This window comes from Numida meleagris, chromosome 2 (assembly GCF_002078875.1).
Source record: "Numida meleagris isolate 19003 breed g44 Domestic line chromosome 2, NumMel1.0, whole genome shotgun sequence".
In the NCBI taxonomy this organism is placed as follows: domain Eukaryota; kingdom Metazoa; phylum Chordata; class Aves; order Galliformes; family Numididae; genus Numida; species Numida meleagris.
Window position 1 is genome coordinate 89,063,975 of NC_034410.1, and position 17,888 is coordinate 89,081,862.

The following is a 17,888-nucleotide window of genomic DNA, read 5'->3' on the forward strand; positions in this document are numbered from 1 at the left end:
CCTGGAGGCGCTCAAGGCCAGGTTGGATGGGGCCCTGGGCAGCCTGAGCTGGTGGGGGGCAGCCCTGCCCACAGCAGGGTGTGGGGCGGGGTGGGCTTTGAGGTCCCTTCCAACCCAAGCCATCCTGTGATTCTATGATTCAGTACAATTGATTACATCCTAAAACTCAGAATTGAACTAAATTGTGGGGACTTCATAAATAGATTGCATTATTTATATATTTCCAGAGGACACGTAGAGATAGGATGGAGACTGTGAATAGGAGAGACTTCTTATTTTGTCAGACAGCCACAGCTTGTGGGTACAGAAATGTCCCTGAAGCATTTACCTGGAAAATAGATGACCTTTTATTTTCAGAGACAACACAGCTATTTTCTGTCTATGGAACATTTTGTATCATTCATGAGTTGTCTGCACAGCTTCCTACGAGGCAGAAAAATGAAAACTTTCTGCTGAGAAAATTGAGGCAGAGTTTTTGTCTTTTAGTTTCAGAAAAGCACAGTGACTTGCACAGACAGGCACACGTGCGTGTTTATCATCCCATGGGTGCAAACAGGCTGTTGCTTGGAAGTAGTGACCGCTCAGTGGTTTGCAGGCAGACGCAGGTCAGCTGGTGGCTGTGAGCACCCGGTCAGTGCAGCACCAATCCCCCTCCCAGCATCAGCACTGTGCCGAGGTGTGTGCCGGGACCTGTGCTGGCCTGGGGCATGAGCGGAGCAAAAGGGGAGGGCAAGGTATTGCCTGGCTTCCCCAGCTTGCATCTGCACTTAGGGAACCAGGGAAATGCTGTTTTGTGTGTGGGCACTGCCCTGTTTTTTTCCTCCTGGCGTGACCTAGTGAATCGCTCTGTAACTTATTCCTGAAGGAGTGGTTTTCCTCTTTATTGATCATCTTCCATGCATTGAGAGGAAAACCAAATTTACACTTGGAAAAATGTGTTCATAACATTTCTTGTCTGTGACAGTGTTTTAGATGTGTAGCTTTCTCATGCCATCCTTTTAGTCCTCAGAAGTAATACTGCTTTTTACAGAGTGTTTTATTCAGCACTCAGAAAGTGACTTTATTTTGCTATTTGAGTGTGTATAAAGTTTGTGCATTCTTTTTTTTTTTTCTTTTCTTTAATAGCAGTAACTCCCACGAACTGGTACAAGGCTCAGTACTGTGCAAGCAGTTTTTCACTCTTAGAATGCTGCTACTGAAAAGCAGATATTGTGCAAAGTACCATCGATCACTGCTGCGGTTTTATACAGTTTGTCACCATTGTTCTTCGTATAGCATTGAGTCACATTTAGGACTGTGGTACAGCTCACAAGTGTTCAGCGGGGAAAAAAGTGCTTGTTTTTCGTATTTTTTTGTTTGTTTGTTTTTAATTAGAAAAAAAAAGCCCTTGTTATTTATAATCTAATATTAGGGATTTGTTACTGTATAGAAAATATGTCTAATGCAGCCTTCCTGCCTACATGAGAACAGGTTTATTAATAATATATTTAAAAGCGTGTAATGAAGTTTGTAACGATGGATTAGGATGGAGTCTCTAAAGACCCCAAATAGCTGGGGTTAGATGTTAAAGAAGAAATCTAAAATGCTGTTCCAACAGATGGTTAGCTCAGGGGCAGAAATGAACTTTTGTTGTAGCTCTAGATTTACTGGACTTTTTACTTTAACAGCTGTGGGATTTCCTAATTATTTCCTGGGATTTTTTTTCTGACTAAGAGCACACTGTGTCTAAGGACTCGTAGCTGAAATCCAGCTGAACACTGGATGTATATCTTTAGATAAGAGATGAGTTGTGTACAGTTAGGTGTTTTTTATTGAAGCTGGTATTCTAACAGTGTCACAGAGTTGATGTATATTCTTTTGGGGCCCATGTCAGCGAAGAATCTAAAGTTCCTAGAGTTCAGTTGTGTTTTTTTGTTCTTTTTTTTCTTCCAGAGTCTGGATTTCTTTCTTCTAATATGATATTGATTTAAGCAAACTGTTTCACTGTGAATATCTTTAGTGATTCCATGCAGAATTTTGTTTTCATTTGATAGATTTTTCTGGCTGCACTAATGGGAATGGTAATTGACACTGCCATCATTTCTTTTTACTGCTATTGCTGCTTTTCTCCATATTAAATATGCCTCAATTTGCTACAATATGTATCTATGAACCATAGTGCACCTCTGGGCATTTGTTGCTATAATATGCCATCTGGGGTACGGAAAGATAGGACCAAGGCCCTAAAAAATGCTTCTCTCAAAGATGAAGTAACACAAAAAAATTAACAATTGGAAATGTCTAGAACTTGTCGGAGATGGGATGGTTTTAATTGACAGAGCCAACAGCAGAAGGCTTCTTTAAAAACTATTTGCCATCCAGACCTTGAAATAAGCAGAAATTAATGGGGAAAGATGAGAGGGCTAAAAAAGTTTAACTTTTCTGTTTTCAGAACGTGCATATAAAAATTATGTTATGTAAGTATGCTGTCTTTACTGATAGACTACAGCACAAGCTTTAGTCTTGCACCAAATTAACAAATAATTCTAATGAAGGACAAGAGCCACGCTGCACTTAAGGGTTTTAAAAGTAATGGAAGCTGCGTGCTTCTGTGCTAAGCTCATCTCCTGGTTTTTCTTTGATTTTCCAGGAAAATAATATTGAAGAGTTACTGACTGCCCATGCTATGTGCTAACAATTAATCCACAAAAAGAAGGAATCTGCAGTAGGTCTATGTGCAACACTCCTGTCTCCTTTAGGCATGTAGTGGGACTGGAGCTTGACTACATTGTTTTGCTGGCAGGGGAAAACCACATTAGCACCGTGCTAAGCTTCAGTTCCTTGCCAGGATCTCTTCAGGTGTGCCTCATGCCTTAGCAAAGCTGCACAGCCTCCAGGTGGCCTAAAGTACATGGCAAACAAGATGACTTCGAACTGAGGTGTAGGCAGAGCACATTTGCTCTCAGCCTAGAAAGCACCTTGTAAATATACCTTTTAGAAATCAGAGATTTCATGCTGCTCAGACATTCCAAGCCTACTTTGTAAACCTCTAATTTTGTCCACTCCACCAGCTAGTATAGAAATGTGTTTTTCTTAGATGAAAAGGTTTGTTGTAAAATGAAACAGGGAGGAACCTGTTTTTAACTGGGACATGGCGAAGGCATCACTGTATGATCGCTATTAGCACACTTATGTTCCTTTGGGATGGATGAGAAGTGAGTGGTTTCTTCTTTCAGTGCAGAACGGACAAAGTTTCCCAAGTGGCTCAATCTGTGGTACCAAGCCAGCAACACTTCAGGTTGGCTAAGAGCTGCAGTCAGAAGGCAGTCCAGTAGCATCCCCCTAACAGAGTGATGGAATATCACTGGAAAGACATTTGTGAAATGTGTTGTGAAGCAACACTGACAATTCTTAGATATTGTAGACAAATATCAGTGTTCCAGATTTGAGAAACTGCCAAAACCCATGCAGTATTTGTTTCCTAAGTGGAAACTCTTTAAATTAGAGATTTTGCGGTAAATCCTCATATCTAAAATGTACGCAGTTTTTAAGCATTAAACAGTGTAGGTTAGGAGAGGTAACATTTTAATCTTTTGACTCTTGCAGTTGTTTTTGAAGTGAGTATGTATTTTCTTCCTGTATTAGCTACTGACAGCTCTGACTGGTATTGAGCAGGTAGGCTTCGCAACCTGCAGAGGTTTCAGAGGTGAATTGCTGGTGAAATTAGTGAATTTGATCCAGAAGACTGCTGAAGCCTCCAGCAGTATGGCTAGGGATCGCAGTTGCATGGAGCAGGATGGGCTGCACAGCAGATTGTATTGACGACCGCATTGGTACAGGATCCTAGTGAAGAAGAGGTGGGAGGGTGAACTGGCAACTAGCAGGGAACAAAGAGAGAATGCTTGGTGTGGGAGAGCAGCAGGGTGGTATATCAGATTGGAAGTGCAAATACTGTCTTCCCTTCAGGGTAGGAGGTCTTGTATCCAGACGCCTATTGTTGTGGATTCTGCAGTTTGCCACAGAGTCCACAGTCTTTTCATGTGGCTTCTTGTCATGTGTTTCTTTATTCCTCACTGAGTGCTGATGATTGCTTGCAAGACAGACATGGTGATTTTTCCCCTCTACTCTGCCCTTGTGAGGCCCCATCTGGAGTACTGTGTCCAGGCCTGGGGCACCCAGCAGAGGAAGGATGCAGAACTGTTGGAGTGGGTTCAGCAGAGGGCCGTGAAAGTGATCAGAGGGCTGGAGCACCTCTCCTATGAAGAAGGGTTGAGGGAGCTGGGCTTGTTTAGCCTGGAGAAGAGGAGGCCCTGGGGTGACGTCATTGCAGCCTTCCACTACTTAAAGGGAGCTTATAAACAGGAGGGAGACCGACTTTTTACATGGGCGTACGGTGACAGGACAAGGGGAATTGACTTTAAACTAAAAAATGTGAGGTTTAGATTAGACGTTAGGAGAAAATTCTTTGCTCAGAGGGCAGTGAGGCCCTGGCACAGGCTGCCCAGAGAAGCTGCGGTGCCCCATCCCTGGAGGTGCTCAAAGCCAGGTTGGATGGGGCCCTGGGCAGCCTGAGCTGGTGGGGAGCAGCCCTGCCCATGGCAGGGTGTGGGGCTGGGTGGGCTTTGAGGTCCCTTCTAGCCCAAAACATTCTGTGATTTTTATCTGTCTGCAATTTCTGAGTTCACCTTCTCTTTAACCTGTTAGTCATCAAAAGAAATGCTCATCTCTTTCTTTCTGATAACTTTCTTTCAAATGTCTTAGTTGGATCTCTCTGCTGATGTTTTAGATTTTCTGTGGAGTAATTTCTCTGCTGTAGGACCCTGTGCCAATTCAGTCAGTGCAGACTGTTTTAGTTCTTTGTATTCTTCCTGCATTTGCTGGTACTTCCTGCTTGGTTTGAAGTATTCTTTATTCTAGCTTTAGGAATGCACTTGAGGCTGTTATGAAGAAGATAATACTGCCTTGCTGTAAACCCTGTGATAAATTCCAGAGATAAGATTTCCTTCTAGTGTCTTTTTGACAGACAGGCAGACATTTTAATCAGTTCGGATATCAATTCTTCAGACATATCAGTTTCCTTCTGACAAATACTTCATTGGACACCAAATTTTGTTACCAAGGAGATCTTAAATTTTTACAGTAAATTAAAAATGCTGGGAAGGTTCTGAATAATTTATCACTGCTATATGATCCAAACTGCTTCTTTTCTCTTGTATGGATTATAAAAATATGAAGATCTTGAAACCATGTTTGCTAATATTTTAACAAGATACCCACTTTTTACTGCATGTCTTAGTAGAGTATTTTCATACCCCCTACTCATTTCTGCCACAGCAATTCCCTGGTCTGTGCTGGCATTGTCCATTACGCAGCCTCCAAACAAAGCTGTTTTGAAAAGCAAGGCAGAGCATGGTGGCAAAAATCTGTTCCCTCCCTTTGCAGGAGGATGCAGAGTCCCCAGGAGCTGAGTTCCTTGCAGCAGGGAACTTCTTAAACTGTGAGACCAGCCTCATGCAGCCTTGGGATCCTATGCCTTAGGAGCATCATTGTCATTAATGTGCTTTGGTGTGGGGAATCTTGGCAGGCGACTTCTAGATGTGGCATGGCAAATTTGTCCTCTGAGTAACCTGGCATTTGGTCTTATCTTCTGAGATCAGAGTGATGGTTTCAGAAGTGCACCTCTAGAATCCTCATAATATGAATAAACTTAAATAAGCTGTACAGAGGAAATGTTGTCAAGCAGCCAAAGCCTCAAATCTGAAATGCTAAACATCCCTGAAGTGATATACTGGCTAAGTATTTACTGTATTTTTAAAATGAGCATTTAGCTGCTGATCTTCTAAGCAGAATGACTTTTTTTTCCCATTTTAGCGGTAGCTGAGATTTGACTACGCTGGTGATAAAATGTTTCAAATATTTATTCAAAGAGTTTGGCCTGGTATGACTCCGTAGTTTGTTGCATTTGCAGGAATAACGGTGCAGTCAAAAATCTATGAAGCTCTAACCAAGAAAGCAAAAGATGGCTGGCTAAATATGTGATGGAGAACTTTTTGATGTTTCATTTATATCCCTTCAGAATTGGTATTTAATGGTTAGAAGTGAGTGGAATACCAGAGATGCTTATTTTTTTTATTTGGTCCTTCTTTCAGTTTTGAGTCCTGCAGATGCCAAACAGTCTTGTTAACTTAAAAAGTCATTGGCTTGATCCCCAGGGAATATATAAGATACTTGAAAGATGTTACCCATAAAAATTGGGTATTTTCCTTTCTTATTCTTCATTGGATGTAATATGGTATAACGGTTTACACTTTGGTAGCTCCCCAGCTACTGCTGTTTCCATCTCATGCTCGCCTGAAATCATCAGACAGACACCCGTAGGGGACAAAGTAGAGAAGGAGAGCAGCAGGCTGTGAAGAAGAGCAGTGTTTCCTTGCTGAGAAAGCTGGACAATAGAGAGAAATAAGAGAAAGCAGGACTACAGTTGTGCACAGGGGTGTTGGGGATTAGTGATGGGGAAGCAGCTGTGTTGAATTTTATACATTATATTTTATATATTATCCAGAGCTGGGGACATGGCTCACTTTTTCCCAGGCCCAAGGACTGAAGAGATGTTTGTTTGCTGTTGCAGAAGAGAGTTTTGAGTACAAGGGTGTCTAAAGGGATTTGTCCCGGTCTGCCCTGCCAAAGATGGCTGCTTCTCAGCTAGCAGGTGAGTGAAAGGCCGGGAGGTGAAGAAGGTCAGGGAAGATGAGAGAGGCACGTTCTCATTGAGGTTGGAGGTGGAGGAACCCTTTGATTTGTGGTGAAGGCCACATTTTGGGAGGCCTGAGGTGGAATGAAAATGTGAAGGTGGCTTGTCCAGAGAAAAGGCCGCTCAGCAAAGCATAAGCTTCCTGCCTTATGCAGAAGCTTGTTTCCGGTGTTTGCTTTGACCCTGACGCCAGCTCTGCCATCTCCCTGACCATCTTCAAAGCCCTCTCCACCAGTTGATGACTCAGGCTGGCAGTTTTCATCCACAAGGTAAACCAAGATGCCACTGGGAAGGAGTTCTGTCTGCTCTGTGCAGTGTGAGCCATGAGTTCACATGCTGTGAGGAACAAAAGCAATCAGGCTGCTCTAACTGTTCCTGTATGCTATGGGCACTTGCCTGGCCAAAGCCCTTCGCCATGGTCCTGGGGCATTCCCTGTGGACTGGCCCTTGAGATAACATCATCAAAGGTGAATTTATGATTACTGTTACGGGTCTAGAGTAAGCATAGCAAAGGCTGCTGCAGTCCCTGGCACTGTTTTCAGTATCCTAACAATGCAAGGAGTTTTTTTTACTGTCCATAGCAAAGGCAGAGCTGGAGTTGCAGACGACTACCACATGCTGTTTTCTATGTTGGACAGGGATTGTCTATCATTGTCAGCATCTTACAGAATCATCTAGGTTGGAAAAGACCTTCAAGATCACGAAGTCCAACTGTCTTGAACTGGAGGTGCAGTTCATGACCTGGCACAGATATGTTGATGTCTTGCACCGCATGGAAGCAGCAGGTGCTGTGGGTCTTGTCCCCACAGAGGTCTGAGCTTCTTTTCCTGACGCAGGCAGAGTGGGAGGATGTGGGTCTTCTGGGCCTCTGCCTCCCAGAGGTTCATACGTCTTCTACATCTTGGACACAGCTGGTCCAATGCAAATATGCAACTGAAAGAAACACCCACTGACTTTTGCTCCTCTCTCCTTTTACTACAGGTGAAAATTAATTCAAAAGTGAAGATAATGCCGGACTAGTACAGTGTCTGACAGCTGTGCAATTATTCTGACCATGGAGAACTGCAGTTCACATGTTGTCAAACCATGGCATAAAGACATTTGTGACACCGTTGACAGCTGTAAATGTCTTTATGGCCCCTTTTTGGCTTTTAGAAGATGTTGAGTATTTTTTAATCAACTCAAGTGGAGAGAATGTAAAACGGCCTATGGGCTTACTTGTGTCCTGTTATTTCAAATATTTTTAGAAATATTAGGGAATAGTTAAATAACAAATAGTAATCTGAATGTCCTTTATGGCACTGTATTGTATCTTCTGAAAATTTTCTTCTAAAATCTACCAAGTAACTCCGCTCACTGCAAATTCTCTAACAATGGTGACTCTGAGTTCAAGTGGGCTTTTTAGTGAAAGCTTCAATTCAGAACATATTAAGAGTGAAAAGAGAGGAATGCATTGAAGCAGCATTGCACACCTGGAGTACATGTGAAAATTTAAAGTATATTGATTGCAGTATCCTGCAGGTAATTATCAGTAACCAAATAGTTGGCATTGTGCACTGTGCTCTCCAGGACTGAGCAGTCGTATTGCTGTAATGTGCTTTTTCCCAGGGCCTGCTCTGTACAAAACTATCTTGGAATTTGAACTTTAAAGTGATACCACAAAAACATCAAATGAATACTGTATTTTGGGGGGAGTTACAAGCATTAATATTCTCTACTTTAACATACAAAGAACTTCAGTACTTCTCACTATAGTTGCTACTGTGAAGTTTTTTCTTGAGGTTAGGTCTAGCTGGTTGATCTTGGGAAAACTGAGTACCAATAAACAGTTTTACTCCTTAGGACCGAAAAGCAGTTCATCTAAAGAAGGCTTTATAGGCGTATGCTGTAGGTAGGTTTCCTGTGGTCATGATCAAAGCGTGTTTCTTAAACCATACTTGGTTAACCTAGTTATAAGTGTATTTTATTCTGCAAGGTATACTTCATAAATATAATTTGTCTCACATACACTTAACCCTCGTTAAAAAAAAAAAAAAAACCACCACCACAATAAACAACAACCCAGTAGCGTTACCAAGTGCTGTTTTGAAGCAGCTCCGTGATGATTTTTAACAGCATATTCTACAGCTGGCTTTGCATGCTGCTTATCGTGCTCTGAGCCTGAAATGAGGTGGCTCAGTCACGACCCTGAACTCGCTGTGGTATTATGAAAGAACTCTAATACTGTGTATTCAGTTGCACTAACAGGAATAGGTTATTTCTCAGAAAAAAAAAAACAACCATCATGGCTGATATGCAAATACAAACCATAGCACAAGTTGTGCAATCTGATTGAAGTGCTAGGAATTTTGCTGTGCTCTCACTTTTGCGGGAGTGTTATGTACAGGTTTTGCAACATAACTGTTGTTCTTACTCAAGGCGACTGTAACAAAGATAAATAATCAAGCAATCCTTCATTTAATACTGGACAGTTGTGCAAATTGTGAGCATATAGCAGGGGGCTGGAACTAGATGATCTTAAAGGTCCCTTCCAACCCAAACCATTCTATGATTCTATGATAACAAATGCTGATGGATCAGACAGGTGATTTCATTTTTCCTCTGAGTACACAAAATGGTTTGTTACAAACGATGCCCCAGCTCATTTCACTGTGGGATGATCCTTTGTGAGCTGCTTAAGATTAAACCAAACCTGTATGTTCTAGTAAAAACAAAGGGACATTTTTCTTTGAACCTGGTGGGTGGATAACATTCTTTTAAGTTTTGTTTTTTCTTCTTTTAAAAATAAACCTTCTGCGGGTTGTATGGAGAGCTGCCACATGCTTCTCATAGATTCCAAATTTCTGCCATAGCAAGTCCCACTGGTTTCAACCACAGGCTTTTTTGTTTTCTGTACTCTCCTTTGTAACCCTCAGCAAAGGGAGGCAATGCCAGAGTTGCTGGAAAACAAGAGCAAGCGGCTGTAAGCCAGGCCTACACTGCTGCATTCCTCTACAATGGTAGGCCACCGTGTGGGCTTCGCTCCGGCTCCTCATTGTGAGCCAGGGGCAGAGAGAACCAACAGGGTGGAAACAGGCAGAGAGCAGAGCTCTCGGGTGTTAATCACAGTCTCGATCGAAAAATGACTTTCCCATGGGGGATATTTTTAACTTTTTGGAATGCTTTTTTTTTTTTTTCCTTGTGAAATTTGTTCATTTCAGTGCTCTCATAAGCATACCACACCTTCACGCAGCCAGGAGGCAAATAACAAGGCCCGGAACAGTTCTCTTTTTGTTACGTGTGCTCCCACACCATTAGCTTTCTTCAGCTAACTGCACTGCATGTAAAGGCAGTAGATGGCTGGATGGAAAACCCTTCTGCAAGACCTCGGAAGTTGGGAGTAACTGGTAATTTCATACAATGATGCATCACTGCACTGCAGATATATATATCATGTAATATAAAACACACGTAGAACAGGGGAAGAGGAGGAAATGAAGCTCAGTGCAGCCACAGATAACAATTTCCTCCCTGCCCCCTGCTAACTTCTTGCATGTTGAATTTGGAGGTAGTGTGTGACTTTTAGAGTAATTTTGAAAAGAAAGGCCTGTTGTATTTCTGGTTTTAAGCTTCAGCATCATCAGTAATGGGAGAAGACGTAGTTGCTATGCAACTACTGCTACCACGGTTTGAAAAACATTGCGGGCTGTCTGTCTGCGATCTGTTTCCTTTGGCATGTCCATAATGAACAAAGCTATTTCAGCTGCTGCCACAACTCATTTTGCTGCTTTAATTGAACATCTGCATGATGAAGTGCTAAATTTCTTTAGTAAGAGGATCCTTGAAGATATAAACAACACTGGGCGTACAAGTTTGAGGATGGTATGATGTTGTTTTTCCTCCATCAAGTCTAAAACCTGGCTCCCAGAACAGCCTCTTGCAGCGGGTAACAGGGCATCAACACATTTCTGTCCACAGCAACCACATGTGCTTCCTGTTAATAGCCAGACTCTGTGTACTGACTACAGCGCTGGGTTATCGCTGCACAGACTGTGCTTCCTCATCTCTGACATGCAGATGCTAGGAGTTACGTGTCCCTTGGGGAAAAGCCTGATGATAGACAAGATTTTTCCACAAGTAGGCCCCTTGTGATGGTATATCCAAAATCCCTGACACAGCATTGCTAGTTTTGACACAGAGATGCTGTAGAACTTAGTTGCTTTCAGTGGACCGATAACACTGAACCTCAGCTGTAATGAATGCATGGTGTGTTTTTACTTGTTGTGTAGAACCAATCCTCTCAAATCATAAAATTGTCAGCAAGGGCTGTAAAAGTTATGTGCTGTGTGTTAAATCACAAGGTAGGACTTAGGCATTGTTATTTGTGTCACCATTCCAGATGAATGCCACATTCTTATGTGTTTTCATCTGGTCGTTTGTTGTATCTTGGTTTTACCACGGAAGTTGAAAAAATCAGTTTAGTTACCCTACCAAATGGGATACCACAGCAACAATACAATGCAGCACCAGTTTCACCTGCTCACTATAGAGATCTCGTCTACTTGGTGTTCATCATCTAAATGAAATGAAAGAAGCAAACTTAGGAAAGCAGGTAAGACAAGTAATCCTTGCTGTTAAACAACACAATTTACTACCCGTGTTGCTTGTAATTTTATAGTGTGCCTCTGTTTAAGCATGGCCTTGAAACAGTTGCTGTCACGTGGAAAATAAGTGTCTTTATTTTAAGCATATTCTAATAGATCCCCTGCAAACTGCTGCAGCTTGCATGAACACTGCAGTGATGGGGGCCAGTGCTCAAAATCTAAAAGTCCTTTGTTGTCCCACAAGCAGCAAAATGTCAGACTGGAAATTAATATTAGCAGACCAGGAGCAGCAAAATGAGATCCAGCTGCATACAGATCATCTGTTTTTACAGGATATTGGAGGCTTTTGTTTCCCCCCCTAGTCAGTCTTGTGTTTTTAAAGGAACTGACACAAAACTGGGCAATACTGCTTACATACAAAGAGCTGTATACATGTAAATAGTCTTCTGTTATCGGTAACCTTCTGGATAAACTACTTCACAGGCAGATTTTCTCTAACTCTGCTGCATGAGCTCTAGGAATTATGTTTCATACAGCTGAGAGAAGTCCTGAAAACGGTGCAGCTCAGATTTGCAGTTAGACATGCTCTCCCCTTGGTGATGAAGGGACCAAGAAGAAACTGTCAGGTCAGCATGGATCTTTCTCAGTGTTGGGAGAAGAGCAGCTCTCGTTGCAAACACCTCTGACTTCCAGCAAGCTTTTCCTTGACAGGTGCCATCAAAAGAAGTCTGCTAGTTATTTCAAAGGGAGATTTTATTGGATTCCTTACTCAGTAATAAAGCTGGTTGTGAATTGTCATACGTCTTAAGTTAGAATCAGAAATGAAGTGAGAGGAATTGTCGTTACTTTTTCATACTGTAGTCATTAGTGCCTGGAAGAACTGCTGAATGTTACTCTCCTATGCAAACAAAATTTTTCTCCCATTTTATACTAAGAAGTCCACAAAAAGTGGGTATAACCCCTCCTATTCCACCTGACTCAATGCAGTGCTTATTTCCTTCAAAGCGTGAGCATAAATAATGTAGACACTGTCATTCTTTTCTCCTGCTAAGTTTGCAAAGACATGTATTTCCATGACAGAATGTGAGCTGACACTGCCCTTCTCCTCATCAAAACCCTTCTGCATTTTCATGCAAGCTGTGCTGCAAGGGCAAGTTCTGCTCTGCGAGAGCCCTGTTTCAATGGGAGGGGATCAGGGAGGGCTTGGAGGGGTGAGGTGTTTCTTCAGTCATGAAGCAGCTATGCCAAGATATTAGCAATAGTCTAGCCATTCATGTATTTGATCTATCAGTTTTTAGTCTGGCGGTAGATCTAAGATAGCGTAACACTGCCTGCGTAGGTTGGCTAGGAGCTGCTATTCTGTAAGTCACCTGGGGTTCATGGAAGGCAGTGTTTGTCAGGCTCCTTGCCTTGTGAAATTCCAAGTGGAAGTTTCATATATCTGGCCGCAGCAATGCAATCTAAATGTCAGTTCTAAAACTGTCGTGCCTCTACTAACAGCAGGAAAATCCTTTTCTGCAGGCTTAGCCAGTGATCTTTATTAACCCAAGATGTAGTACAGAATTAATCTTGGTCTTTTATTCAACCTAGTTCAATAGAAGTAAATACAACACTGCTGGTAACGTCGCTAGTTAAGAGTCTGTACTGGGCCAGGTGTTGGGTGATTCTTCCTTTTCATTTCTTACTCTATATTTAGTACTAAGCTTTTTTCTTGTGAGGAAAATTGTGCCCCATTTTACCCATTACTCAACTACTGCATACGAGTAGGGTACAAGAGCACTCTGCCAGCCAGTGGAATGGAAACACCTTTTATTATTGTCTGTAGGAGCCTTATGCTCTGTAATGTCTAATGCATGAAGTGAGGGAAGAGTCAAAGGAGTGCATGTGGTGCTTAGTAGATGATTTCTCATTTTTGTGGAGGTTTGGTCTACAGCTTGACAAGGTCATAGGAAAAGCTGTGTTTCCTATGTAGACAAATATTCATCTTACGCTACTGACATTGTATTGAAGCTACAGAGAACATCTATCTTTGGGTGGAATGTTTCCCCAAAGCGATAAGATTTGGTAAGGAGGGGAGGAGGAGAGTGACCTGTAATGGAAGTGGTCTCTTACCTAACCACAGTGGTTGAACTCCTGAGAATTTATGTTATGATACACACCAGCATTTCTCTCTGTATTGGTTTTGCTAGTGTAGCAAATGGGGAAACTATTTGTGGAGAGGCGTAATGCAGCAGTAGTTCTGTTCTGGTTTTGTGCAGAGCTATGACCAACTGTTTTTCACACTAGTGTACTGTGTGCATTCTATTCCTGACAGAAATATTTGTTCAGAATTGACTTTCAACAATTTGACAAGCATCAGACAAATCCGGTAATTAGCTCTTGAAGTAAAATGTCTGATGGCATGCTGCCTTCTACTCAGATCCTTAAAGTTAGGCTGGGAGCCGTTTGTTGTCTGCAGTATCTCAGCATACAAACTGAGAAGAAATCAAGCTTTGCAGCTGAAACTGAAGACTGCTAACTCAGCTGTTTTCTTGCCCACCCTAAATACTTATTTAGTGAAACCTAATTGCTGTAAACACTCCATTCTAGTGTGAGTTGCACTGCAGTGAGGGTTCAAACTAGGAGCTGGATCATATCTTTCATTAGTACCAAGGGAGCCAGCACAGCCTCCTCAGGAATTTTGACCAGATTACGCATTTCTTCAGCCACGTTTAACAGGTTCAAGAGTGTTTGCCACACTTGCCTTTGATACTTTTGATACTGCTGAGCACCATGTAATTGAATTCTGTTTCCAATTACATTAAATTAAATTAAATATCCAAAAAATTAAACGTTGAATTGGCCTGTCTCTTCTTTCATAGAATCGTAGAACCATTGAGGTTGGAAAAGACCACTAGGATCATCTAGTCCAACCATCTACCTACCACTAACATTGCCGAATAAGCCATGTCCCTAAGTACTACATCTACCCTTTCCATAAACACCTCCAGGGATGGTGACTCCACCACCTCCCTGGGCAGCCTGTGCCACTGCCTCACCGCTCTTTCTGAGAAGTTTCTCCTAATATCCAACCTGAACCTCCCCTGACACAGCTTGAGGCCGCTTCCCCTTGTCCTGTCACTAGCTAGCTAGTCATCTGCACTTTGTATAAAACAGATTCTGACAGTAGCAATTGTTCAAACCACAGGGCTGAGAGGTCCCAGCTAACTTGAGGCTTATTTAGGGATGTTATTTTGATTGCCAAGAGATGGGATAAATCACCGTTGCCAAGTTGAGCTTTAAGGCACAGTGGTTTTGAGCACAGAGAGATGTGGCCTGACTCCTATTAAAACTAATCCCCATTGTCTTTAATATTGGTTCATTGAAAGCACACTTGGAGTTTCCATTCATTTCATTTCATTAACAGACTGGATTTTTTGGTTCATCTGTATTGCTTCATTTTGGAAACAGATGGCTTGTCCACTCAGACCAACAACGTGTAATGTAGTAGTCTTCCAGTAATGCCTATGGCAATGCATTGTGCTGTGTTTACTCTTAAAATTAACCTATTTTGTAAGATCTTTTTAAAAAATAATGCCTGAAACCCTCTTCTTCCCTGACAGTTTTCTCTTGTGCAAATAAGATGTCATAGGAAGGGTATTCTTGCTTGTTTTAAGTCTTACACAGCCTTGTCAAAGCAGAGCTTCATATTGTAGGAAGAAACAAACAAAAAACATGTCAGTATAACCTGCCCTGCGTTTATGATGGGCCTTAGTAGAAGAAGTCTAAATACTTGTTTCTAACTGAACCTATAAGCAAATGTTTGCATGTTCCATTATTTCTGGATCTCCTAAAGGTGATTGCTCTCTCAAAATGCACTTGAAGACTTTCCTTAGTTAGCTCAAATATTATTATTTATGTATTTTTAAACCTTGAAGAACACTTAAGCTTGAAGAAAATCTAGAAGAAAACTTACTTAAATGTATGCTTTCATTACTGAAATAGAACATACAGAAAGATTTATACTTCACAGCTTACAGAAGCAACTTTTATGGCACAAATGCCCTTCTTTGTTGCTTACCAATACACGTATTCAGTGACACAATGCACAACTGTTGTAAAAAATATTAGTATGCAGATGCTCTGGTGTCTTGTTAATGCATTTAATTAAATACAATAGCTCTTTTGTTCATTTTTCTTTTTCTGTCCTTGAATGGATTTGTATTATGGTATAGGATCCAGGGTTCTGGTTGCTATTTAAAATGTTTTGCAGTTTCAGAAAGTGTCACATATTGGTGCTGCTGCTTTACCTTTCATTTGATTAAGTAAAAACAGTTGAGTTTTAATAGCTGGTAAGAAATCCAAAAACATCTTTTCAGGAAGGCTAAAATCGCAAGTTGCCAGCAAGTATCTTCCTCTTCTCCACTGATGAGGTCTTAAGTTGCAATTTGCAGTGGTTAAACAATGGTATTCCTGAGAAATACTTCCAAGTGTTTTAACCACAGAAAAGTCTAAGTTTTCCTAACATAGTCTAGGTAGCTTTCAAAGGTGCATAGCGGAATTGCACGATATATTTTCATACAAGAAGCTGCGTAGAAATGCAGCAGACTAACTGATGACAACAAATTGTCACCTGGTAAGTAGCAGGTATGTATTTGTAGAAACCATCATTTCTGTCCTGTGCTGATACCCTTAAAATTATTTCAGAATTGTTCTCAGCCTGAGAAGAGGTTTCTTCAGTGCCTTGTGGGTAGGAAAAGTGATATGAAATGACTCCGTCAAGTCCAAAATTGCTCTGAAGTACTGCAGCCCTGGCTACTTAGGAAACATAACAGTATTTGCCAGACTCTGTCCCTCTCATGGCAGCAAAGGCCAAAGCAAAGGGAGATTTAATGAGGTGATGAGAAGACCCTAAAAGTAACACGTATGACTAACTAGAACTTCTCTCTGAAATTTCAAGCTTTGTTAACTCCAAAAAACTTGGTCTTTGTGACATGGGGTGAGTGTGTGAGAAGTGTTCGCTCTCAGGCAGCTTCTCAAGCAGTACTCTACCAACAGGTTTTGGATTGGTTTTCTGTTCCTGGGAAGACATATTCCTCAATGCGGATGCATATACATCTACATTTTTTAGTCTACAACAGAAGAAAACAAACAAACAAAAAACTCAGTTTTCTGTCTACATAAAGCATGTCTTAAGGGCAATCTGTGCTGTAAGATTTTTTTCAGATAATTCGGTGCATGCATTGGAACCCAACTGTAGAGAAGGCAGCAAACATTTGACACGCATCAAGGAGGTCTGTCTTGGAGCCTTTCTTGGGCCAGTGCTCACTGGGTTCTGATCATCCTTTTTATCACTTCTCACAAATACTAAATGTGAACAGGACAGCTTTGCTCCAGGCCTTCAGCATCAGATAGCTAGGGCATCATATGGAGAAAAACTGAACTGCGGGCAAAGCGGAGGTTACAGTTGAGTATTCTTCACTTGTTTGAAGAGATGATAATTTAAGCAGTAAAGAAATCTCTCGCGCTTCATTTTGCTTTTGTTCATGAAGTTAATGGAATTGTTTCATTGTTGAAGAAGTCAAAGTGAGGAATTCAAAGCGGGGACAGAACCCTCAGGTGGAGAAGCTCTGACAGCACAGAGGGGGAGCATGCCCTGGGAAATGCTCAGTCCTGCTACGTCACTTGAACTACTTTCCCCTGTTTAGGAGACAAAAAGCATACTTTAGAGTTCCAGTCTTCAGTGGAAAGCACTGGAAATCTGACTGTCCAGACTTTGTAGTTGAAAGCCTCAGGGACAGTAAGCCTTCCACACAAAATGAATTTCAGTTATGCTTCTAAAAAATTATTAATCTACTTACAAGTACTTCTAATTAAAAAAAACACCTAGAACTACTGCAAATTTTGTGTGAGAACATCACCGCAGTTTCAGTTCCAAGATAGCTTAATGTTCTCGCAGGCTGCTAGAGAACATAGTTGCGTTGCAACTGCACATATTACGGGTTTTGTATGAAATGGCCATCTCAAGGCAGTGGAAAGAAAGCAGCATTGTTCCCGGGCTGTTTTTCACAGGCCTGTATTCATATCTCATCCTTGTTGTTTGCAGGAGAGGCAGATGTGAACCAGAACAATGGGACCTCCACGAAGAGCCCAGCGGTGACAGACTCCAAAGGCACAGCGGACCCGAAGAATGCCTGGCCCCAGGCCCACCCAGCTGACACGGCCGGTCGCCCCCACTTGATCCGCCTCTTTTCCCGAGATGCCCCAGGGAGAGAAGACAACACCTTCAAAGATCGGCCCTCGGAGTCAGACGAGCTACAGACCATCCAAGAGGACAGTGCAGCAGCTTCAGAGAATTCGGATTTGATGGCTTCACAAAAACGCTCCTCTTTCCGGCACGGATCAAAAATGGCATCGGCAAGCACTACAGACCATGCTCGACATGGATCTCCAAGGCACAGAGACTCGGGTCTACTTGACTCGCTGGGCAGATTCTTTGGAGGTGACAGACACGTTCCCCGGCGGGGCTCGGGCAAGGTGAGCTCTGAGGAATAGAGAACTGCACAGCTACAGCAAAAAAAAAAAAAAAAAAAAAA

General features: G+C 42.0%; 1 protein-coding gene across 4 annotated transcripts in view; it reads left to right on the top strand.

The window, feature by feature from the left end:
- Nucleotides 1-17,888, top strand: part of MBP (myelin basic protein) — a 108,157-nt gene that overhangs the window by 73,125 nt on the left and 17,144 nt on the right. For all 4 annotated transcript variants that reach the window (XM_021386333.1, XM_021386334.1, XM_021386335.1 and 1 more), the window contains one exon: nucleotides 17,399-17,829. In XM_021386333.1, the coding sequence (XP_021242008.1) occupies nucleotides 17,399-17,829 (431 nt within the window). The remainder of the gene's footprint in view (nucleotides 1-17,398; nucleotides 17,830-17,888) is intronic.